The sequence below is a fragment of the Carcharhinus amblyrhynchos genome, unplaced genomic scaffold, assembly GCF_965287045.1.
Source record: "Carcharhinus amblyrhynchos unplaced genomic scaffold, sCarAmb.v2.hapA scaffold_73, whole genome shotgun sequence".
Taxonomy (NCBI): Eukaryota; Metazoa; Chordata; class Chondrichthyes; order Carcharhiniformes; family Carcharhinidae; genus Carcharhinus; species Carcharhinus amblyrhynchos.
The window spans coordinates 534,630-560,058 of record NW_027649813.1 but is presented as its reverse complement, the minus strand read 5'-3'; the positions used below and the strand labels follow the sequence as shown (position 1 = coordinate 560,058).

The 25,429-nt window shown below is 46.3% G+C and overlaps 2 protein-coding genes across 2 annotated transcripts in view; both read right to left on the bottom strand.

Annotated features, from left to right (window-relative positions):
* The window catches only part of LOC145337783 (nuclear factor 7, brain-like), a 41,616-nt gene extending 35,430 nt beyond the window's left edge, over window positions 1–6,186 (bottom strand). Inside the window, exons 1-5 of the mRNA XM_080182628.1 lie at window positions 5,732–6,186; window positions 5,543–5,638; window positions 5,216–5,449; window positions 4,648–4,670; window positions 3,522–3,637 (exon numbers count right to left, since the gene is read on the bottom strand). Of these exons, the coding sequence (XP_080038754.1) occupies window positions 3,522–3,637; window positions 4,648–4,670; window positions 5,216–5,449; window positions 5,543–5,638; window positions 5,732–6,145 (883 nt within the window). The 5' untranslated portion in view covers window positions 6,146–6,186. The remainder of the gene's footprint in view (window positions 1–3,521; window positions 3,638–4,647; window positions 4,671–5,215; window positions 5,450–5,542; window positions 5,639–5,731) is intronic.
* A 13,572-nt stretch (window positions 6,187–19,758) lies between these two features.
* LOC145337770 (E3 ubiquitin-protein ligase TRIM39-like) overlaps window positions 19,759–25,429 on the bottom strand; it is a 40,298-nt gene continuing 34,627 nt past the window's right edge. The window contains exon 13 of the mRNA XM_080182616.1: window positions 19,759–20,309. Within this exon, the coding sequence (XP_080038742.1) occupies window positions 19,759–20,309 (551 nt within the window). The remainder of the gene's footprint in view (window positions 20,310–25,429) is intronic.

Sequence of the window (25,429 nt, the reverse complement as noted above, 5' to 3'; positions counted from 1 at the left end):
TATTTTAGTGTCATCTGAAAATTTGGCTATGATATCCACTATTCCCTGAATGCGGGTGATTAATATAGATTATAAAGAGTTGGGGTCCGAGGGCTGAACCCTTTGGCACCCCAATAGTTACATCTAGCCTACTCAAAAAACACCCATTTACCCTGACTTCCTGCTATCTGCTTGTTTGCCAATGTTCTATCAAAAATAATAAATTATCCCTCATCCCATGATGAACAAACCTTTTGTGTGACACCTTATCAAATGATTTCTGCAACTCCAGTTATGCTACATCTACAGGATCATCAGTATCCACTTTGCTTGTTACATTTTTGAAGAACTCAAGCAAATTTGTCAAAGATTTACCCTTCAGTTGTCTAAAACCTTAGTTAGACCTCACTGGGAGTATGGACATCATATCTTAAGAAGGATGATTTGACGATGGAGGAAGTTCCAAGCAGGTTTACAAGGATGATACCTCGGCTTCAAGGATTGAGTTACGAGGAGAGATTAGAAAAATTTGGCCTTTATTCTCTCGAATTCAGAAGGTTGAGGGGTGATTTAATAGAAGTCTACAAAATATTCACAGGGAAGGTCAGGGTGGCTAAGGATAAACTATTTCCACTAGTTGAAGGCCTAGAACCAGGGGCCACAATCTAAAAATTAGAACCAAGTTGTTCAGAAGTGATGTTAGAAATCAATTCTTCATGTCGAGAGAGGTGGATGTTTGGAACCCTTTTCCTCAAACAGTTGTTAATTTTAATTCCTACATTGCAGAAGGAGGCCATTTAGCCGATCAAGTCTGCATCAACAACTAGCCCTGTAACCCTACGTATTTAGCCTGTTAATCTCCATGATACTAAGGGGCAAATTAACATGGCCAATCCACCTAACCTGCACATCTTTGGACTGTGGGGGGAAACCACAGCTCCCAGAGGAAATCCACACAGACACAGGCAGAATGTGCAAATTCCACACAGACAGTGACCTGTGGCCAGAATTGAACCTGGAACCCCGCCGCTGTGAGGCAGCAATGCTAACTACTGTGCTACCGTGCCACCATACTTTAAGTCTGAGATGCTTTTATTCAGCAGGGGTCATAGAGGAGGGGGAGAGAATATGGGCAATGACAGATCGATTAGTCTGACATCAGTAGGAGAGAAAATGTAAGAATCTTTAACAAAGAATGTGGAAAAAATAATGGTAAATTTGGGCACAGTCAAGATTGACTCATGAAAGGGAATCCAGTGCAAATGTTGGACATTTTGGCCCTTTAAGTCTGCACTGACTCTGACAGAACATCTTACCCAGACCCTCTCTTCGTAACCCAAAACACTTAGAATTGCTAATCCATTTAACCAACACATCCTGGGACACTCAAGGGCATTTTTTTTAAACATGGCCAATCTACTAGCCTGCACGTCTTTAGACTGTGGGAGAAAACCGGAGCATCCTGAGGAAAGCGACACAGACATGGGGAGAATGTACAAACTCCACACAGACAGTTACTCAAGGCCGGAATTAAACCCGGGTCCTTGGTGCTGTGAGTCAGCAGTGCTAACCACTGTGCCAAATGCAATTACAGTAAAAAGTCTGACAACACCAGGTTTTAGTCCAACCTATTTATTTGATAATATACTCACAAGCTTTCGGGGTTAGTCCCTTCGTCAGGTGAATGGAGAGTTCTGGCCTCAGACAGACTTTTTACTGTGTTTACGCCAGTCCAACGCCGGCATACCCACCAAATGCAATTAGCAGAACAGTGGAACTAAAGCTGATGGATGTAGAATATTTAGATTTTCAGTAAGTTTTCAATTAAGACCACACAAGAGATTAGTGAACAACTTCGTGCACTAGAAATGTGATGGAATAATAACAAGTAAATGGACAGAAAACACGAGAGTAGGAATCAATTGGTGTTTTCTTTTCAACAGTGTTCATGTTCTGCTCTCACCAATGCTCTGTATAAATAAAGCATAAACTCTATACCTGCTGGAGAGCACTCACTCTGACTGTGAAAACTCAGGATGAAACAGGAATTCTATGCTCGAACAGGCGGATGTGCCTGGCTTTGATTGGGTGTATCTGTGCAGCACCCTGTCAACTGAGCTTCTAAAAGTATTGTGCAGCTTGGGGTCTTTTACCATTCTCATCATGAAGTTGGATGTGGCATATAGTTTGCTGTCAGCACTGCTGGGTCATCCAGTTCCACCAAACAGATTATCTACAGCTCATTACTTGTTCTCAAATGTCTGTATGCCTTCCTGATAAATGATGATTAAAAATAAATTCCCAGAATAACAAGGAGACCAGTCCAAAATCCAAGAGCAATTCTATTTCACATCCTGAGATTCATGCTCTATTCCTCTGGTTATACAGATCCCTTCACTTCTTTGACACACAGTGCTGACGGCTTTAGACACTTCAGACTTTGGACACGGTGGACAGAGCGTCGTTCATTGACCAGTACTTCGCCAGAGTGGAGAAGCTATGACATCTTCTCCGGAGCCTTCAACATGTCATTGATGAAGACGAACATCTCACCAAGGCCACCCTCACACCCCCACTTTTTGCCTTCAAACAACCACACAATCTCAAACAGACCATTGTGCGCAGCAAACTACCCAGCCTTCAGGAGAACAGTGACTTCGACAGCACACAACCCTGCCAAAGCAACCTCTGCAAGACAGACTGGATCATCGACACAGATGCCATCATCTCATGTGAAAACACTATCCCCCAAGTACACTTGCAACTCGGCCAATGTTGTCTACCTGATATGCTGCACGAAAGGATGTCTTGAGGCATGGTACATTGGGGAGACCATGCAGATGTTACAACAACGGATGAATGAACATCGCTTGACAATCACCGGGCAAGAGTGTTCTCTTCCTGTTGGGGAACACTTCAGTGGTCACGGGCATTCGACCTCTGATCTTCCGGTAAGCGTTCTCCAAGGCAGCCTTCACGACACACAACAACGCAGAGTCGCTGAGCAGAGACTGATAGCCAGGTTCCACACACGAGGACAGCCTCAATCGGGATCTTGGGTTCATGTCACACTATCTGTAACCGCCACAACTTGTCCGGGCATGCAAAATCTCACTAACTGTCCTGGCTGGAGACAATAAACATCTCTTTAACTTGCGCTTAACCCTTTCTCCACTCACATTGTTTGTAACTTTAAAACTTGATTACTTGTTAAGACTTGCATTCCAACCAGTATTTCGTAAATTGAGTTTGTATCTTTTTATGCCCTGTTTGTGAACTGAAATCTCACTCACCTGATGAAGGAGCAGCGCTCCGAAAGCTAGTGGCTTTTGCTACCAAATAAACTTGTTGGACGGTAACCTGGTGTTGTGAGACTTCTTACTGTGTTCAGACGCTAACCCAGAGGAACCCACAGAAAGATAAATGTGAGTACGGGAGACTTTAGGGATTAACAAGTGGAAATGTGAATCTGGGATCTTAAAGTCTGTTTAGTTTCTTCACAACTGTATTTGTAATCAGGAAAATGAATATAAGAGTTTTACCGGCAATACTGGGTTTCATCATTTCTCTCCACGCTGTGCACTGAGAAAGGTATTTGAACTTCCTGATAGACAGGGCGGCATCAAATACTGAGAGTGTGCGCTCACCATCACTAATCCTGTGAATGTTAAAAAAATGCAAGAAAATATCCAAAGTGAAATGATAATCTTGTTTTTTTTAATTAAAAAATGGATAATTTATAAATTCTAAGGCAGAGAATGGAAACAGTCATGCCCTGAAAAAGGTTCAAAATCTGATAATAGCCATCATACACTGCAGGAAAGATTGAACATTCAACCTGTCCACTTGGTGTATTATAGACAAAGTTTGTAGAACAAAGACACAGGCTGAAAACATCCCAAAGCTGAATATCCAATTCTGCAATCCCTGGGCCCCACAACTCTCCCAGAATCCTGTTCTCCTCTACTTCCGACACCTTGAACATCTCTGATTTTGGTCATTCCCCCATTGAGAGCTGGACCTTGAGCTGCCGAGATCCTGAGCTCTGGAATTCCCTCCCTGACCCTCTCTGTTTCCCTCTTGTCCTTCTGAAATCCACCTCTGTCATCCGGATTAATATTTCCTTATTTGGTTCTGTGTCAGTTTCGTTTATAACGCTCCTGTGAAATTCTTTATGATATTAACTTACAATGAAGGTGCTATATGAAGACAGGTCTTTCCTACTGTGGTTGTTAAGGGCACAGAGCCAGTTTGTATTTAGGATAAAAATAGAATCGGTTCCCCCTTTAATATGAGTCCTTCTCGGGTTGGTCAGGCTCCATGCAGGGACATGGGTGACCCACTCATTGGAAACATGGACTCTGCGGTTCTCTCAGGGTCAGTGGGAAGGTCACAGACACTAACATCCAACATCGGACAAGTGATCACTTCCGGCCTGGGAACCAGATTGTATTAATTACACTTCCCGGTTATTTATTACAATATTGTAGCAGTTATGTAAAATAATTGTAATAAAGGCAGTTTTTTAAAAGTCTGGTCCGTGAACTACACACTGAATTTCCATGGCCCAATGACAGGTCATTTAATGTTGTGACAACAATCAATAAATAAACGAAAATGACATTTTATTTTAATAAACAGCGGATTTCAGTCAAGAACATGTCCTACCTTTTCTCCCGACAAGCTTCCTCCTGAAAGAAATGAATCAGGAACAGTGAGAGTGACAGTAACAGATTTCAGGAGCAGTTAGACAGGCTGGTGAAATGACCAGACTCAGAGCAGATGAGATTTCGCACGGAAATGTAAAGTGATGCATTTTGGAAGGAAGATTGTGGAGAGTCAAATGAACTGGAATTGAACATCAGTCCCGCTCACAGACACAGTGACTCTCACACACCGTGCCAGACACACTCACACACTCACAACATGGAACTGGAACTGGATTACAATGGGAGTTCCAGGAGAAAATTGAACTCGGGAAACACAGAAATAATCACAAGGCAAGTGTGAAGATCAAGTCTCATTCTCAGGAGGTTTCATATATTCCCAGGAATCTGCAGACAGTGTGGGAGCCGTTAGTTCAGAGACAGCAGGAAAACAGTTCAGGAAGGGACACAAAATTCTGTTCAATTTGGTTAGTATTTTCAGTAAATTCTATATTAATTTCACAGTTACCATAAGTTACTTAGTGACTGCGTGAAGTTTCCCTGAACTGAGCCACAATACATTCCCTCACCTTCAGAAATATCAGATCGTCTTTTTGCTCCATCTGTTTCTGCAACTTTGAGAGTTTCTCCTCAATAGAATTTAAATTCTCCTGAATCTCTCGAAGGTTTTTCTTCATTAGTTCTAGAATCCTCTCCTCTTCTTCCCTGAGATCTCTGAGTAATCGCTGCTCTCTCTCAGTGAGAATCTGGTGCATTTTAGTGAACTCGGATGTGATGTGGGTCTGTAGACTGCTCGAATGTTCCTACCCAATGAAATGTGAGACATAATTAATGTCCCGCGATAAAGGAAACAAAACTAACCGAGATCCCAGAAAATCAGCACAGGGAGACCTTACCCTAACTTCAGAAATCTTCCCTTTCTGTTTCTGTTCCGTATCCAGAACAGCCAATTTCTTCTCTGTGAAAGAATCTAAGGAAGATTTCAGCTGATCCTGGGATTGGGAGGAAAAAAAAATCACAGAATGAAAGTGCTGGATGTTGAAAATGTGATAAAATTATCATCTTATAAAATATTTTCCATTTACCTTGTAGATTTCAACAGCTTCATCAATGGGCAGGAAGTTGTGGGATTTGTGTTCCCGCGAAACTACACAAGTGTAACAGATCAATTTCTTGTCAGTTTCACAAAACAGCTTCAGTTCTTCCTGATGTTTCTCACAGTGAAGTTTACTTTCCTTCTCTTTCGGATTCAGCTTTAATTCTCGAGCTTTCCCGGCCAGATTCGCTAAGGCCCAATTTACCCTGAGGTTTTTTTCTGGAAACTCCTCTCTACATTCCGGGCAGGGGTTTATCTCCTTTTCCCAACTCTGGGTGATACAGGAGCGGCAGAAGTTGTGACCACATTCCAGTGTTACCGGGTCGGTGAAAAAATCGAGACAAATGGGACAAATTGTCTCCTCGGTCCAACTCTGGAGCTGTTGTCTGGAAGCCATGTCCATACTCAGCACTTCCTGATTCAAACCGCTTTCAGTTTCGGTGTTCCTGCCGCACATCCTCAGTTCAGCTATTTCCCGATGAAGTTCACTGCAGCATTCAGGGAATTATTATTACAGAGCGGGCCACGTCCTCACCACTTTCACACTGGAGATAAAAACTGGCGCGGTCTCGAGGATGATGGTGGGGAATCATTGAGCCCTGTCGGGAGTGGGGGGTGGGTGGGGGTGGTGGTGATGGGGGTTGGGCTCCCGGAAATGTTGACAGTGGAAAGAGGGAGAGCGTGAGGGAGAAAGGAGGGAGAGATGAGCGGGATCGAGATTCCATTACATTTCTCTTCAGTCTGAACTCGCTGCCGATTGAAACCACCCTGGTGAAACTCGGTGTGAGATCCAGATCCAGAAACTGAATTGTGTTCATGACTGCAGCCGCTCACATGAAAACATCAAATACTATAAATATCAAAGAGAAATTTACACAAAAGCTACAGGGAAGATATTTAGAGGGTTCGATCTGTGAAGTTTGGTTCATTTTCTAGAAAGAATAACTTGCGGTTTTATAAATGCTTATGAATCCCTCCCGGAGACCCTGACCCAGAGAAACATCAACTGAAGACGGAGTAAATACAGAAAATGCTGGAAAATCTCAGCAGGTCTGACAGCATCTGTGGAGAGAGAACAGAGCTAACGTTTCGAGTCTGGATGTCTCTTCGTCAGATTCCAACATCCGCAGTAATTTGCTTTGAACTGATGAGGGAACATTTGAAGTGGAATCTCTCCTCCAATATCCGGCGGGGTTTCTTCACACAGAGAATGGGGAGAATGTGGAACTCGCCGTCACATGGAATGGTTGAGGGAGAGAGAGTTGGTACATTGACAGGGAGGCTTGGATTACAAGATGATTTTATACCGCACATGTTGTATATGGAGTTTGTTTTTTGTCTGTTTGAAAAATTTGAGCTCACCATTCGACGAGATGGATTTACATACTGAAATTCTGTAATAATTCAATCTTTGCTGCTACAATTAGTTGGCTTTGAAATCCGCAATAAAAATTATTTAAATATAAATTGTTGTGCTAACACAAGGATTTAACAGTAATAGTGGAGAACAAGTGATTGGGGAAATCAGGATCTGAACAGGGTCGCTGTCAGCCTTGGCATCTAGACTCTGACTTGTACAAGTCAACTCCAATCTACTGCACTCCTGCTTTGTCGGTTCAGCTGGTGAAAATCGCAATAGGATTCATTCTGCCGGATGAAATGTTGGACACTGAACTCTCTCCATGGACCTCGTTAGACTTCACAGAGGATCATAGAGTCACTGAACAGCATAAAATCTACTATGATCCCGATATGTTCCATCTGAAGTGTATTCTTAAATAATTATTAATCTTAACTTACTGAGTTCACTGTTAACAACTGTATTCGTTTCTAAAAGGACATCGACACATTTCTCTTTCCAACAGCCGCTTATGCACAGCTCTGGTAATGCAGTGTCAGTTGTTCCTGACAGGAATTAGGAATATTCCCATTCTGCCCTTTCCAGCCTTTCAGCCTCAGCATTGAATTCAGGAACTTCAGATTCTAACCACCGTTACCATTCTGCTGTAACCATTAACACTGCTCTGGAACCACCTTATGCTTCTTCACCAGTCCCATTCCCCATTCTCTTATACTTTGTACCGTTACACCTTTAGACATTTAACCTCTCCTGTCCTGCACCATTTCATAGAACTTTCCCTGTTGTTATTCTCCGCCCTTTTCCCCCACACTGTCCTTGCTGAGAAATTATTTGCTCTGTAAAATATTCCAGTTCCGATGAAAGGCGATCGATTTGAAAAGTGAATTCTGTGGCTCTCTCTATTGATGCTGCCTGATTTATTGAGTGCTCCCTGTATTTTATGATGTATTAAGGATTGGGTCTGTTAATGTCTGATATATAACTTTCACTCACTGCTGGGTAAATACAGTCACACAGCAGGGAGCTGAACAGAACAGGGGCGGGATTCACTCACAGAAATGTGACCTCAGCAATTTGAATGAGAAAGTGCTGAAACTCCCCATGGCTTCCAGACACCAGGCGGAGAGTTTCACTGAGCTTCTCTCCGATATTAGTGAAGTGATAATTGCGAAGTGCTCAGTTCCAATCGCAGCTCCTCAGCGACTGAAACAGTCTGTGTCTGCATGCGGCAAGAACTGGACAACACCCTGAATTGGGATGATCAGTGGTGAGTAACATTCATGTAACTTAAATATGACGCAATGAACATCTTCAACAAGAGAGAATCTAAGCAACGCCTCTTGTTATTCAGCAGCATCGCCAGCACTGAGTCCCTCACCATAAACAACCTGTGGTGTCATTGACCAGAAACAGAGTTGGGCGGATCATATATAAACTGCTGGACAGGTTTGGAGGCTGGGAATACTTCAGTAGGTAACTCATCTGCCAAAGTTTGCCCCCCTATAAAAGGCACAAATCAGGACTGTGAAGCGATACTGTCCATTTACTTGGTAAAGCGTAGCTCTAACAGCACACATGAAATTCAGCACCATGAAGAACAACGCAACCCGCTTCACTGGCTGCAGTGCTTACTGTAGAGAATATCTGCACTGTTCATTGTGAATTCATAGGTCACTTCTTTTTGCAATATTAATAAGGAATAGAATCATAGAATAGAATCGGTGCAGAAGGAGGCCATTCGGCCCATCGAGCCTGCACCGACGATAAGGCAGCAATCGCACCAACGATATTTGCAGCAATCCTCGGTCAGAAGTGCGGACTGGATGATCCACCTCGGCCTCCTCCATTGGTCCCCAGCATCTCAGATGCGAGTCACCGGCCAATTCGATTCACTCCACGTGATATCAAGAAATAGTTGGAGGCACTGGATACTGCAAATGCAATGGGGCCTGATAACATTCCAACATTAGTACTGAAGACTTGTGCTCCAGAACTTGTCGCTCCCCTAGCCAAGCTCTTCCAGTATGGTCACAATACTGACACCTACCCAACAATGTGGAGAATTGCCGAGGTATGTCCTATACACAAAAAGCAGGACAAATCCAACCCGGCCAAATACTGCCCAATCAGTCTACTCTCGATCATCAGTCAAGTGATGGAAGGGGTCATCAACAGTGCTATCAAGCAGCACTTGCTCAGCAATAAGGCACTAGTGGTGTGCCTCAGGGATCAGTGTTGGGACCACAATTGTTTATGGTTTACACAGATGATTTGGAGTGGAGATCAAGTGTAGTGTGTCAAAATTTGCAGATGACACTAAGATGAATGGCAGGGCAAAGAGTTCAGAGGATGCAGAAAGTCTGCAAAGAGATATAGATGTCGAAGTGAGTGAGCGAGGGTCTGGCAGATGGAGTACAATATTGATAAATGTGAGGTCATCCATTTTGGTAGGAATAACTGTAAAATGAACTATTCTTTAAATGGTAAAAAAAAAATTGCAGCATTCTGCTGTGTAAAGGGTGTCCTTGTGCATGAATCACAAGGAGTTGGTTTGCAGCTACAGCAGGTAATTAAGAAGGCAAATCGAATTTTGTCCTTCATTGCTAGAGGGCTGGAGTTTAAAAACAATGAGGTTATGTTGCAGTTGTATGAGATGGTGGTGAGGCCACACCTGGGGTACTGTGTATAGTTTTGCCCTCCTTAGTTGAGAAAGGATATACTGGCACTGGAGAGGGTGCAGAAGTGATTCACGAGGTTGATTCTGGAGTTGAGAGGATTGGCTTATGAGGAGAGACTGAGTAGACTGGGGCTATACTCATTGGAATTCAGAAGAATGAGGGGAGATCTTATAGAAACGTATAAGCTAATGAAGGGAATAGATAAGGGAGAAGCAGGGAAGTTGTTTCCACTGGCGAGTGAAACTAGAACTAGGGAGCATGGCCTCAAAATAAGGGGGAGCAGATTTAGGACTGAGTTGAGGAGGAACTTTTCATGCAAAGAGTTGTGAATCTGTGGAATTCCCTGCCCAGTGAAGCAGTTGAGGCTACCTCATTGAATGTTCTTAAGGCAAGGATAGATAAAATTTTGAACAGTAAAGGAATTAAGGGTTATGGTGAGCGGGCGGGTATGTGGAGCTGAGTCCATGAAAAGATCAGCCATGATCTTATTGAATGGCGGAGCACACTCGAGGGGCCAGATGGCCTACTCCTGCTCCTAGTTCTTATGTTCCTAATTACCTGCTCAATGACGCCCAGTTTGGGTTTTGCCAGGGTCATTCAGCTCCTGACCTCATTATCCTGACCTTGGTTCAAACATGGACAAAAGAACTGAATTGGAGGGTGAGGTGAGAGTGACAGCACTTGACACCAAGGCCGCATTCGACCGAGTGTGGCATCAAGGAGCCCTTGCGAAATTACAATCAATGGGTAGCAGGAGGCAAATTCGCTGCTGATCCGTGGGAAGGTGGTTGTGGTTGTGGAGGGTAAGTCAGCTCATGATATTTCTGCAGGAGTCCCTCAGGGGAGTGTCCTCGGCCCAAGAATCTTCAGCTACTTCATCAATGACCTTCCCTCCGTCGTAAGGTCAGATGGAGGGATGTTCGCCAATGATTGCAAAATGTTCAGCACCATTCGTGACTCCTCAGGTACTGAAGCAGTCCGTGTTCAAATGCAATAAGATCTGGATAACATCCAGGCTTGGGCTGACAAGTGGCAAATAACATTCACGCCACACAAGTGCCCGGCAATTACCAATAAGAGATACTCTAACCATCGGCCCAAACATTCGATGGTGTAACCATCACTGAATACCCGACTGTCAACATCTTTGACCACAAGCTTAACTGGACTCACCTCATAAGCACAGTGACTACAAAGCAGGTCAGAAGCTTGGAATTCTGCGGCGAGTTACTCACCTCCTAACTCCCCAGAGCCTATCCACTATCTACATGGCGCAAGTCAAGATGGAATATTCTCCACTTGCCTGGATGGGTGCAGCTCCAACAACACTCAAGAAGCTTGACACCATCCAGGACAAAGCAGCCTGCTTGATTGGCACGACACCCACTAACATTCAATCCCTCCACCACCGACGCTCAGTAGCAGCAGTGTGTACCATGACAAGATGCGCTGCAGCAATTCACCAAAGATCCTTAGACAGCACCTTCCAAAACCATGACCACTTCCATCTAGAAGGACAAGGGCAGCAGATAAATAGGAACACCACCACCAGCAAGTTCCCCTCCAAGCCACTCGCCATCCTGACTTGGAAATATCTGGCCATTCTTTCACAGTTGTTGGGTCAAAATCGTGGCACTCCCTCCCTAACGGCATTGTGGGTCAACCCACAGAACATGGATTGCAGCGATTTAAGAAGGCAGCTCACTACCATCTTCCCAAGGGCAACGAGAGATGGACAATAAATGCTGGCCAGCCAGCGACGCCCATGTCCGACGAATGAATAATAATAAAACAACTAGCCCCGCTGAAACCCACACAGATACTGGGAGAATGTGCAAACTCCACACAGACAGTGACACGAGGCCAGATTTAAACCCGGCTTCCTGGCGCTATGAGGCAGCAATACCAACCACTGTGCCACCTTGCCGCTGTTATACTGAGTGCCATTATCAGAGGATACTTGTGGGATTTACTGTGATGGGTGGTGCAGCTATGCTGAATGATTCATTGCGGGTGCAGCAAGTTTCTGGGATGGGTTAAGACGCTGCGTGAACTCGTCTTTTATTGTTACAAAGCGCCCCGCTGCCACCTGCTGACAGAATCTGGGTGCTGCAGGAAAGAATTCACCATTGAAAACGGCCCAAGAAGCGGGGAAGGTTCAGAGACACGATTGGGCGATTGCATTTCTTTCGTACTAAACTCAACCATTTTCAGTTACCTTCCATCAATGACCTTCAATGACCTTCCATCCATCATAGGGTCAGAAATGAAGATGTTCGCTGATAATTACACAGTGTTCAGCACCAATCACAATTCCCCAATGACCAGTCAGCGGGGAAGATCTCCCAATTTTGGCACAAGTCCCGAAATGTCAGTGCGAGGGTCTCTGATGGGTTGTCTGAGCAGAATCTGCCTTTGCCACATCTGAAAATTCGGTGAATGTCAGTTAATTGCTTTTGATATAATCTTGCTTGACTTTCCCACCGCTGTTTGATATAACCGAGTGGTTTTCTGGGTCATTTCGGAGAGAAAAGTAAACAACAGTTCTCTGGACAGGCTGGCCTGACCTGGTAAGGACGGCAGATTTCCTTTCTTGGAGGACAGCCTCATTCTTTCATTGTCATTATTACAGAGACTAGCTCTTTATTCCAGGTTTATTGAAAGAATTGATTAAAATTCTCCAGCTGCTGTTGTAGGATTTGAACTCAGGATCCGAGAGCATTAATCTCGGCCTCTGAATTTCCACTGCAGGAACATTACTGTCATTGCTGATGAGGTTCCTCGTTCAATTCTCCACAACTAGGGGAAACATCCTCCCAGCATCAGCCCTTTGCAGTCCTTTAAGAATGTTATATTTCAATGAGATCACGTCTGATTTTTCTAAACTCTGTGTAATATGGACAGAATCTACTCATTTCTCCTCATCGAGCACTGCCCAGAAATCCACCTACAGAACTTTGCTGGCACTGTCTCAAAGGCAATTATCTATTCCTTTAGGTAAGATCTTCAGGACTGTACACAAACCTCCAGTATGGCCTCAGCAAGGTTGGTTAAAGTTGCTGACAGTAATTTTTATTCTTATGCTCGCAAAATTCTCAAATAGAAATAAGACATGAGTTCACAGTGAACTCAGTAAATGGCGAGTAAAATACACAAGGAGATCATTTAGATTTATGTTCCAGGGTGAACGATGCATTGACTAAACTTCCCTCTCCGTTTCATCCTTTGTCTTGTCCAAGGAGGTACCCGGAGGTGAGCGTCAAACAATTCACCCCGCAGTGTGAATTACAGCTGAAAATTCATCAGAAGAAGCGATTCTCGGAGTGTAGCAGATTGGAGTTGATTTTCCCAATCCAATATGTCCGTATAAAGACTGCCAGTGATCCTGTTCAATTCGTGAGTTCACCAGTCACTTGTCCTCCACCATTACTGGACTTAAACCCTTCTGTAGGAACAATGGTGTCAATCATATTGATTTTTGTGGTGCAAACTCAGAGTCAGCTAAATACTGCAGTACTTACCAAAACTTACGCTTTAATAGCGAGTCCTAATCCGTATGTATTTTCCACATGGTTGTGGATATTAATGTGGAATTCTTTCGCTTTTCTTTCCCAATGATGATCTTGGGACATTTAATCAAAGAATAGGATCGAGTGAAATCAATTTTCACGATGTGGATTTGATCAGAATAACGTCTAAGAGTACATAAGAATCCGAGAATGACCCAACACGGAGAAAGGACATTAGGCCCATCGCGTGGGACTGGACTGTCAAATTCTAAGACAGTCCCCACTTTTTGAGCCGTTTTCAATGGGGAATTCTTTCCTGCAGCAGCGCGATTCTGTCAGCAGGTGGCAGCGGTGCGCTTTGTAACAATGGAAGGCTTGATTTCACAGAGTCTCAACTCATCCCAGAAACTGACTGCACCCGAAAGCAATTAATCACTATCTCAGGAGCATCCGCTATGAAGGAAAATACAGCAGTCATTTTAACCGGAACCTGGCCCAAGGAAAGTGGCGGATTAACAGTTAAAGTGGCTCAGTGCGCCGCTTCATTTGAGCCACACCCTCTTCCAACGAACAGAAGACTCCACCCCCGCCCCCCCCCCCCCCCCCCCCACCAACCAACACCCCCCGCCCACATCGAGACACTCCCTAGTCATAAGAACATAAGAAATAGGAGCAGGAGTAGGCCATCTGGCCCTTCGAGCCTGCCCCGCCATTCAATAAGATCATGGCTGATCTGTCGTGGCTCAGTTCCACTTTCCCGCCCTCTCCCCATAACCCTTAATCCCCTCTCTTATCAAAAACCCATCAACCCGCGTCTTAAAGATATTTAGCGAGGCAGCCTCCACCACTTCAACGGGCAGAGAATTCCAGAGATTCACCACCCTTTGAGTGAAGAAGTTCCTCCTCAACTCCGTTCTAAACCGCCCCCTCTTTATCTTGAGGCTGTGCCCCCTAGTCCTACTGTCCTTTCTGAGCGGGAAGAGTCTCTCCACCTCTATCCTATCCATCCCATTCATCATCTTATACGTCTCAATGAGATCTCCCCTCATTCTTCTAAACTCTAACGAGTACAAGCCTAGTTTATTCAGCCTCTCCTCATAGCTCAACCCCCTCAACTCCGGCATCAGCCTAGTAAACCCCCTCTGCACTCCCTCCAAGGCCAAAATATCCTTGCGTAAGTACGGCGCCCAAAACTGCACACAGTACTCCAGCTGCGGCCTCACCAATGCCCTATACAGCTGCAACAAGACCTCCCTACTTTTATATTCAATCCCCTTCGCTATGAAGGCCAGCATCCCATTCGCCTTCCTGACCACCTGCTGCACCTGCAAGCTGGGTTTTTGCGACTCATGCACAAGGACCCCGAGGTCCCTCTGCACCGTCGCCTGCTGCAGTTTTTCTCCACGAAAGTAATAGTCCTTCCTACCATTATTCCTACCAAAGTGGACCACCCCAACCCCTCACACACTCTCCACCCTCACCCCTTACACACTCTCCACCCCCACCCCTCACACACTCTCCACCCCCACCCCTCACACATTCTTCATTCCCACCTCTCACACACTCCTCACCCTCAGCCCTCACACTCTCCACCCCACCCCTCACACAATCTCCCCCCAACACCGAGACACTCCCTCTTTTCTCACCCCCCGCACACATAGTCTTCACCCTTACCCCTCAGACACTCTCCACCCCACCCCTCACACTCGCTCCACCCCACCCCTCACATACACTTCATCCTCACCCCAAATATGGGGCAAAATATCCTATTTTTGTTCTTTAGCCATTCTCTAATTCACCGTTTTCTCCCCCGAATTTTCATTCAATCGCGACTAATTTGTCCCTCGATTTATTCACCTAAGGTCCAATTCACTACAGTTTACATCAATCCCATCTAGAATCCATAAGAAATACCAACAGCTTCCTCCTGTTCCTCAGTAAAAAGGGGACGTGGAATTCTATCCATCATCACACACACTAGGAAGGAAGCAGAGGAGATTCGCCAGGTTGTTGCCTGTGCTGGGGTATTTCAGCTGTGAAGACGGGTTGGAGAGACTGTTTTTGTCCCTTAGAGCACAGAAAGCTGGGAGGTGCCTGCTTGGGGTGGGGAGCTGGTCGAGGTGTGCACAATTATGACAGTCGTGTATACGGTCGATCGGACGAAACTTCATTCCCGCCCCACCTTCGTAGAGTGATCAATAGCCAGGGGCATAGATTTAAGGTCAGGGCAGGAGCTTTAGAGGGGATTGTAGGAAAAAACCTTTGCACCCGGGGGATGGTGAGAACCTGGAACTCACGACATGAAATGTTGATCGAGGATGGAACCCGCAAAACATTTAAGAAGCATTTAGATGAGCACTCGAACGCCATAGCATGCAAGGCGACTGACTAAGTGCTGGAAAGTGGGATTAGAATGGATAGGTGCTTGATGGTAGGCGCAGACACAATTGTCAAAGGGCCTTTTCCTGTGCGTAAAATTCTAAGACCATATGATTCGACAATCCGCTTCTGAAGTGCTGTACCTGCAGAGCAATGGACTAGGTGTTGGGAAATTGGATTAAAATGAGTGGCTAGTTTTTTTTTTCTCTGTCTGTTTGGCCGGCACAGACAAGATGGGCTGAATGGGCTCTTTCTAATCCATATCTTTTGAATGGTTCTGTACTATAATACTCCATAGCTGGCTTCAGTCCTTCAGTCATTTCATGATGGTGACGAGTGGAGTGCCCCAGGGGTCGGTGCTGGGGCCTCAGCTATTTACCATTTATATAGATGATCTGGTGGAGGGAACGGAGTGTAGGGTGTCGAAATTTGCTGATGACACCAAAATTGGGGGAAAGGCAAATTGTGCGGAGGGTGGGGAGAGTATACAGAAGGATCTAGATAGGCTGGGCGAATGGGCCAGGAAATGGCGAATGGAATTTAATGTCGGCAAGTGCGAGGTGGTCCACTTTGGTAGGAATAATGGTAGGAAGGATTATTACTTACGTGGAGAAAAACTGCAGCAGGCGACGGTGCAGAGGGACCTCGGGGTCCTTGTGCATGAGTCGCAAAAACCCAGCTTGCAGGTGCAGCAGGTGGTCAGGAAGGCGAATGGGATTCTGGCCTTCATAGCGAGGGGGATTGAATATAAAAGTAGGGAGGTCTTGCTGCGGCTGTAGAGGGCATTGGTGAGGCCGCAGCTGGAGTACTGTGTGCAGTTTTGGGCGCCGTACTTACGCAAGGATATTTTGGCCTTGGAGGGAGTGCAGAGGAGGTTTACTAGGCTGATGCCGGAGTTGAGGGGGTTGAGCTATGAGGAGAGGCTGAATAAATTAGGCTTGTACTCGTTGGAGTTTAGAAGAATGAGGGGGGATCTCATTGAGACGTATAAGATGATGAATGGGATGGATAGGATAGAGGTGGAGAGACTCTTCCCGCTCAGAAAGGATAGTAGGACTAGGGGGCACAGCCTCAAGATAAAGGGGGGGGGGGGGCGCGGTTTAGAACGGAGTTGAGGAGGAACTTCTTCACTCAAAGGGTGGTGAATCTCTGGAATTCTCTGCCCGTTGATGTGGTGGAGGCTACCTCGCTAAAAATTTTTAAGACGCGGGTTGATGGGTTTTTGATAAGAGAGGGGATTAAGGGTTATGGGGAGAGGGCGGGAATGTGGAACTGAGCCACGACAGATCAGCCATGATCTTATTGAATGGCGGGGCAGGCTCGAAGGGCTAGTTGGCCTACTCCTGCTCCTATTTCATATGTTCTTATTATGTTCTTATGACATGTGAAGTGAATAATATTGGCTGAAACCTGGCTTATGTGGTGTTGTGGATCTCAGGGCGAGGCCAAGTTTGACCCTTCTGACTGAAGATTGTTGCAAATGCTTCACTTTGTCTTTTGCACTGATGTTCTGAGCTCTCCCATCACCGAGGACTGGGCTATTCGTGGAGTCCCTTCACCCTTCTTTAATTACATTAAACTCGATATAATTCTTGTTGTGGCTGTCTGTAATTCTTAGCTACATAAAATCTTGAATTTCCACTTCTGCCTCTATAGGACACTCGATGTGCATGACTACAAATTATATCAGAACCAGATTTTATGAGAGTTAAAACAATATGTTTTATTATACAAACCCAAAATCTAGATATAGTCATAAAGGTTTTCCTTCTGTATAAAAATAATTTGAGTTAACAAACTTTTAATTCGCACGTATATTAAAAATACGCATATATATCTCCGCGCTTTAGGCTCATTTGGCCGCTGCGGATCAGAAGAGGTTGCAAATTTGCATCGACACAGATTTGAAAAGGACAGTCTGGTTTCTGAAAACAAAAAAGAACAAAACAAATCTTTTTCACAGCAGCAATCGGGCCGGAGCGGCCGGAGGACGGCAGCTGGTTACATTAAAAATTCTCGTCTTCTCTGGCATTCAACAAAAGTGGATTTAATTGTGGTTTCGTTAAAATGTGGACGATTTATTCAATGCCTCAGCGGGGCCCATGAAAGGAGAACAAGGAAGCAACCGCGTGTAGTATCAGGAAAGAGCCAGGTACACTGTCAAAGGAAAGCAACGTGAGCTGCAGGAGAGCACAGCAGGGCAATAGTCTGAACTCATCGATACAGGTTTACAGCCCTACCAATCTCAGAGCTAAATACTATTTCCCAACCTGTATTCAAACAGAAAATTTTGCGAATACTCAGCAGCTCGGGCAGCGTTTGTGGACATGATGTGGGTATGCCGGCGTTGGACTGGCGTAAACACAGTAAAAAGTCTGACAACACCAGGTTTTAGTCCAACCTATTTATTTGATAATATTCTCACAAGCTTTCGAGGGGACAGCCTCTTCGTCACCTGACGAAGAGGCTGTCCCCTCGAAAGCTTGTGAGAATATTATCAAATAAATAGGTTGGACTAAAACCTGGTGTTGTCAGACTTTTTACAGCGTTTGTGGAGACAGTAAAAAGTCTGACAACACCAGGTTTGATTCCAACCGATTTCTCTGCTCTGTCTGAGGCCAGAACTCTCCATTCACCTGACGAAGGGACTAACTCCGAAAGCTAGTGAGTTTACTATCAAATAAATCGGTTGGACTTAAACCTGGTGTTGTCAGACTTTTTACTGTGTTTACCCCAGTTCAACGCCGGCATAGCCACAGCATTTGTGGAGACACAGAGAACCAGGGTAAAAGTTTTATTGGCTGGAATGCTCATTTGTAATGAAAGCTCACACATTCTCATTGATGGACCCATTTCAGAAATCTTTTTCTACACGCTACCCGATGCCTTCACACACTTGGAGCTGCGATGCCCAGAATTTGCCACAATACTCGAGTTGTGGTCGAAACAATGTTTTATAAGGGGTTCACTCTGAACACACTCTGTGTGAGGGGTGAGGGTGGAGAGTGTGTGAGAGGTGGGGATGGAGTGTGTGTGAGGAGTGGGGTGCAGGGTGTGTGAGGGGCGGAGATGAGGAGTGTGTGAGGGTGGTTGGAGAGTGTGTGAAGGGTGGGGGTGCAGAGTGTGTGGGGGTGAGAGTGAAGAGTGTGTGAGGGTGGGGTGGAGAGTGTGTGAGGGGTGAGAGGTGAGAGTGAAGAGCCTCCTCCCCCTCCCCACTCTTCCCCACTTCGCCCCCACCGCCCACCTCCTCCCCCAACCGCCCCCTCCTCCTCTCCCTCCCCCGTCCGCCCCACTTCACCCCCCAATCCCCCCAGAGTGACAGGCGGACCAAACAATCGCTTTCCAAGTTTCATGATATCCGCCTCCCTCTGTCTCAGTGAAGGGAGCTCTGACCAATCGCTTTCTGTTTGCCGAGAAAACCCTCTTCTTCTCTGATGAACAGGCGGAACCGCCAATGAGCTTTCACATTCCCCGCCTCCCTCAATGTAAATAACACCACACCGGCCAATCGGCTTCCCCATTCCTCTCAAACCCGCCTCCTTCACTGTGATTGACAGGAGCTCTGACCATTCCGTTTCCGAGACCCAGGAAACCCGCCTCTTCAGCTGAATGAAAGCCACTGCGGCCAATCCGCTTCCCGATTCCGCAGGCGGGCCGCCCCTTCGCTCAGAATGACAGGCATTCTGACCAATAGGCTTTCAGACTCTTCCTCGCTCAGAGTCACGGGATTCTAACCAATCACCTTCCAGGAATCTGGAATCCCGCCTCCCTCACTCAGAGTGACAGGAGATCCGGCCAATCGGCTTCTCCATTCCCCGGAATCCCGCCTCCCTCACTCAGTGACAGACACAAACAACATGTTGAGTTTCTGCTTCTTGGATTTAATGATGAACTGTGGAATCTTTGAGAAAAACTGTTTCTATTCCAGTGGTTCTCAGATTGTTTTGTTTGAAGAATCATTTTACAAATGTAATCATGGAGCCCCCAATGTAAATTATAATTCTATATAATAACCACAATATGAACAGGTTCCATCAGTTTACAGCTGGCAGGAGGCAGGGAGACGGTGTGAAATTAAGGGATGGATCTGTTAGAGACCTTTAATCCCGCAGATTGTCAGCGGCGCCGAGTTTTCCCCGTTGTTATTCCATCCCGGAAAGAAGAAGGGAAAGATTCTCTCAGTGAAAGTGTGGGTGAAAGTGTGGAGATGGGACATGTTGTCCGCATTGTAAAATGACACCTGTCCACCCTCATAGTCCAGGGAAACCCCGATCTTCCGGGGATTCACACTCGGGGTGAGGGGGGTCGGTGAGGGGGAGGTGAGGGCAAAATAATCACTTCCGGGTCTCAGCCCCACAATCCAGAATCCGGACTCAGGTCTCGGGGAGATTTTCCCTTTCCTCTTCACAGACTCTCGGGCCACTCCCAGAAACCACTCTGTCTTCTCCCCAACCAGCACCTCCCAGTAATGTCTCCCTGATGTGAATCCCTCTGATCCCAGGACAAAGGGCCAGTAATCAAACCTCTCCGGGGTGTCAGGGAGCGGCTGCCGTTTGTCTTCGAGTCTCACACTGGTCCGGTCCTCAGACAGGATGAGCCAGGGATTCGCTGTGCTCGGATCCAGAGTCAGAGAGGCTGGAGCTGGGGGAAAGTTAAAATAACACATTCAGTGATTTAGAGAGAGGGGGTGGGGAGGGGAGAGAGTGTGAGGAGTGAGGAAGAGAGGAGAGAGGTTTGTGAGCGGGAGGGGAAAAACAGCAGAAATATGATGGGTGCATGGAACAGAGGAAGGGGAGACGAGTGGGAAGAGAGCAGAAAGGAGATGTGAGGATGAAGGGAGAGAAAGGGAGGAGGAAGAGAAGGAGATGGAGCACTGAAATGGGCAGAGGGAAAACAGAGCAGCAACCAGAGGGAGCAGCAGGGTGAAGAGAGAGAATGAGAGCAACATGAGGGAGAGGGCAAGTCAGAGCCTGAAGGTTTTAGATACAGTGTATAGACAGCAACTGGGTGGCAGATATTGTGGCAGGCTGTAAGAGAACAATATGAAGATGTGGAGCGTATGGGCAGAATTTTACAACCTCATTGTGGCCGTTTTGTGCTGGAAAAGTGTCATAAAATCTGGCATGATATGACCAGCTGGAATGGAGCCCATTTTTGTATCCATTCCCATTTTACCACCAAAAAAATTGGCACAATCGGGAGCCTGCCCAAAATGGGTGAAGCATCAATTTGCATCATTTGTATTCATCACAATGTAGTTAACAAAATTGACTCTGAATCATCCCAGCTTATTTGCTGCAGTTAGAATCAGTGACGAAAACACCAGTCGCATTCAGAGAGCAGAGAGGGTGAGTGAGGAGGTAAGTGTCAGGTTTCAAATGGCTCTGTGTTGCTGGAGGTTGTTTCATGCTGTACAGGTTGCATTTTGTAGTGCGGTGAGAGGCTGATGCTGTTCACGGGGTTCGACTTTGGATTCTCAACGCTGACCCAAGTCTGAGCGCTGATCTTTGGTCTTATTGCTGAATCTGGGTCCTAGTGCTGGCAGCAGCAAGGGCAGTTGCTAGCGGGGAATGGGCTGGAAACGCCCTGAAATGGCAGGGCTGTAGCCTCAGAATTTGTTAAGAAGTGCTGTTTCAGGCCTGGACTGCATGGATTCAAGGTTTGTGTTTGTGAGTGGAGGGGAAATGAGGACAGCTGTGTTGCTGGTTGTCTTGTGACGGGGGGGGCGATGTGGGGAGTATGTTTTGCTGGGGAGCTGTGGGGGATAATGTGGTGAGTGTGCATTGCAGGGGTACTGGGGAGGTATAAGGAGTGTGCGTTGCTGCGGGTCTGTGGGTTGGGGAATGTGGGAAGTGTGTGATGGTGAGTTCTGTGATGGAATGTGGGTAGTACGGTTTCATTAAAGGGAAGTCGTGTCTGACAAATTTACTGGAGTTCTATGAGGATGTGTCTAGGGCAGTGGATAGAGGAGAGCCGGTGGATGTGGTCTTTCTGGATTTTCAGAAGGCGTTTGACAAGGTACCTCACAAGAGGTTATTGCAGAAGGTCAGGGGACATGGAGTTGGGGGTAGGGTGTTAGCGTGGATAGAGGATTGGTTGTCAAATAGGAGGCAGAGAGTGGGGGTCAATGGCTGCTATTCGGATTGGCGGTTGGTGACTAGTGGGGTGCCCCAGGGGTCGGTGCTGGGGCCTCAGCTATTTACCATTTATATAGATGATCTGGAGGAGGGAACCGAGTGTAGGGTGTCGAAATTTGCTGATGACACCAAGATTGGGGGAAAGGCAAATTGTGCGGAGGGTGTGGAGAGTCTGCAGAAGGATCTAGATAGGCTGGGCGAATGGGCCAGGAAATGGCAAATGGAATTTAATGTTGGCAAGTGTGATGTGGCCCACTTTGGTAGGAAGAATGGTAGGAAGGATTATTACTTACGTGGTGAAAAACTGCAGCAGGCGACGGTGCAGAGGGACCTCGGGGTCCTTGTGCATGAGTCGCAAAAACCCAGCTTGCAGGTGCAGCAGGTGGTCAGGAAGGCGAATGGGATGCTGGCCTTCATAGCGAGGGGGATTGAATATAAAAGTAGGGAGGTCTTGCTGCAGCTGTATAGGGCATTGGTGAGGCCGCAGCTGGAGTACTGTGTGCAGTTTTGGGCGCCGCACCTGCGCAAGGATATTTTAGCCCTGGAGGGAGTGCAGAGGAGGTTTACTAGGCTGATACCGGAGTTGAGGGGATTGAGCTATGAGGAGAGGCTGAATAAACTGGGCTTGTACTCGTTAGAGTTTAGAAGAATGAGGGGAGATCTCACTGAGACTTATAAGATGATGAATGGGATGGATAGGATAGAGGTGGAGAGACTCTTCCCGCTCAAAAAAGACAGTAGGACTAGGGGGCACAGCCTCAAGATAAAGGGGAGGCGGTTTAGAACGGAGTTGAGGAGGAACTTCTTCACTCAAAGGGTGGTGAATCTCTGGAATTCTCTGCCCGTTGAAGTGGTGGAGGCTGCCTCGCTAAATATTTTTAAGAAGCGGGTTGATGGGTTCTTGATAAGAGAGGGGATTAAGGGTTATGGGGAGAGGGCGGGGAAGTGGAACTGAGCCACGACAGATCAGCCATGATCTTATTGAATGGCGGGGCAGGCTCGAAGGGCTAGATGGCCTACTCCTGCTCCTATTTCTTATGTTCTTATGTTCTTATGTGTGGGGGTATGGGGAGTGTGCATTGTTCGGGGAACGTGTAAGGGGGAGTGTGAGTTGCTGGGGAGCTGTGGTGGGGAATGGGGGTAGTACGTGTTGCTGGGCTGGGGGCGAGCAGAGTTCTTTTAACCTCTCCATCTGTCTCTCCTCTTCCTGAAACACCCCCTCCACACCCACCTGCTTTTCAAATGGCTCTCCCAATGTAACCTATTGATCTTACTGTTCTTTGAAGAGGAGGGGCAGGAGGAGAATGTATGTGAAAATGAATAAGAGCATGGGAAGGGGCCGACTGGGAGAGTGGATGGAGAATGGGGATAGAGAGTGGGAGGGAAAGGTAAGTGCTTGGCAGAGAGATTGATTGTGTGAAGTAGCGAGAGAGATAGTGGAAAATACTGAGGTAAGAAGGAGAGATTGATGGGGGACAATACATGATCCTCACTGGAGTGTGGCCACACAGGCAAGTGATCCCAGATAATTCTATGCCAGGCTTGCTTATTCTGTTTAAATTAGTATTACAATAAATTTAAATAATACATTCAACCTTGCATCCGTTCCAGGTGCAAGATTTATCGAGCCTGATGCCCGGTGCCGGTAAGATCGCATGAGGTGAGAAACCGGGTGTGAACCTGACTTCTCAGCTCTCTGGCAATCTTACCAGCTCGCTCCGCCCATCAGCTGATGGGGTATAATGGTAATGTCATCCCCAAAGAGTCTACAAACAGACAGGTTTGCTGTGTGACAAACATTTGGCAGATGAAATATCATGTAAGAAAATGTGAAGTTATGCACATTGAGAGGAAGAATAAAGAAGCTGAATATTATTTAAATGGAGAAGGACTGCAGAAAGCTGCAGCTCAGAGGGATTTCTGGGTCCTCATGCATTGATTACAAAAAGCTAGCATGCAAGTTCAGCAGGTATTAGGAAAGACAAGTGGAATGTTCATCTTTACTTAAAAGGGAATGGAGTATAAAAATAGGGCGATCTATACAAGGCACTAGTTAGACAACAGCAATTCTGGTCCCCTTATCCAAGGAAAGATATACTGGCATTGGACGCAGTCCAGAGAAGGTTCACTAGATTGATTCCAGGTATGGAGACATTTTCTCATGAGGAGAGGGTAAGTGAGTTGGACCTGTACTCATTGGAGTTTAAAAGATTGAGAGGGGACTTTATTCAGACCTATATAATTCTCTGCAGGCTTGACAGGACAGACACTAAGGCATTGTTTCCCCTTGTGGCAGAGTCTAGGATAAGAGGGCATAATCTCAGAGTAAGGGGTCACCCATTTAAGACATAGGTGAGGAGAAAATGCCTCTGTTTGATCAGTTATGGTAACATTAAATGGCAGAGCAGACTTGATAGGCCAAATGGCCTCCATCTGTTCCCATATCTTATGGTCTCATGATCTTAGAAGGGGATAGAAATAGTACTCATTACTCCAGATATGGTCTCACTAAGGTCCTGTGCCCCTGCAGGAACAATTGCATATTTTTATACCTGGATATCTTTGCAATAGATACTAACGTCCTCTTTATATTCCTAATTACTTGCTGGACCTGCAGACTAACGTTTTCTGATTTATGCACCAGGACATCCAGCTCCCTCTGTACCCTAGAATTCTGCATTTTCTCTTGGTACAATACCAGACCAGACCAAACCCTAAATTTGTTACGATCTTGGATGAAACCTTAATATTTGGTAGTGTCCAGAATAGGAACAATCATGTTTTAGTTCTTGGATCTAATTTGAAATCCCTGTTATTTACTAAGAGTATAAATCATAAGAATTAGGAGCAGGAGTAGGCAATTTAGCCTCTCGAACCTGCTCCGCCATTTAATACAATCCTGGTTAATCTTGTCTCAGCCTCAACTCCACTTTCCTGCCCCTTCAATGCCAAACTAATTAAAAATCTGTCCCGATCATGTCTGTGGGATGGTTTCAGGGGTCAGCGATGAGGCATGCGATGACTGTGAGGGAACTGGTGGGAAAACTGGTTTAAACCACAACTGTCTGTTCAGTGCAACTTCAGACCCGAATCTCCCACATTCAGTGCATTGCAGGAATCACAATGATGAATATCATTAAATGCTGTGGGGCACAGCATACTCACACCAAACAGCCTGAAATCTGTAAGATGAGCGGGAATCTGTGCATGTGCACATCTCAGGGAGATCACTGAAAAGATCTCCCAGCACTGCTCTCCAACCCCCTCAGACATTGCCTGCCCCCACAGCCCCCCTACAAACACTGCTGCTCCCCACAACACCCTCCCACCCCCACAGATATTGCTGGCCTCATCGGTGGCCCCCAAACCAGTTCCCCCGCAGAGACAATCTCCATGCAGACATCACCGGCCTTATCATTGGCAACCCCACCCGCTACTGACTTTGCTGCACCACCTCCCCCACCCCCAGAGTGACATCCCTCCCCCACCACACAGACATTGCTGCCCCTTCCTGACAGACATCGATACCCCCCCCACCCCCGCTGTACAGACGTCACTGCACACCCTGCACCCCCACCCCTCCCCTCGCACTGACATTGCTACCTACTCACCCCATGCCCCACG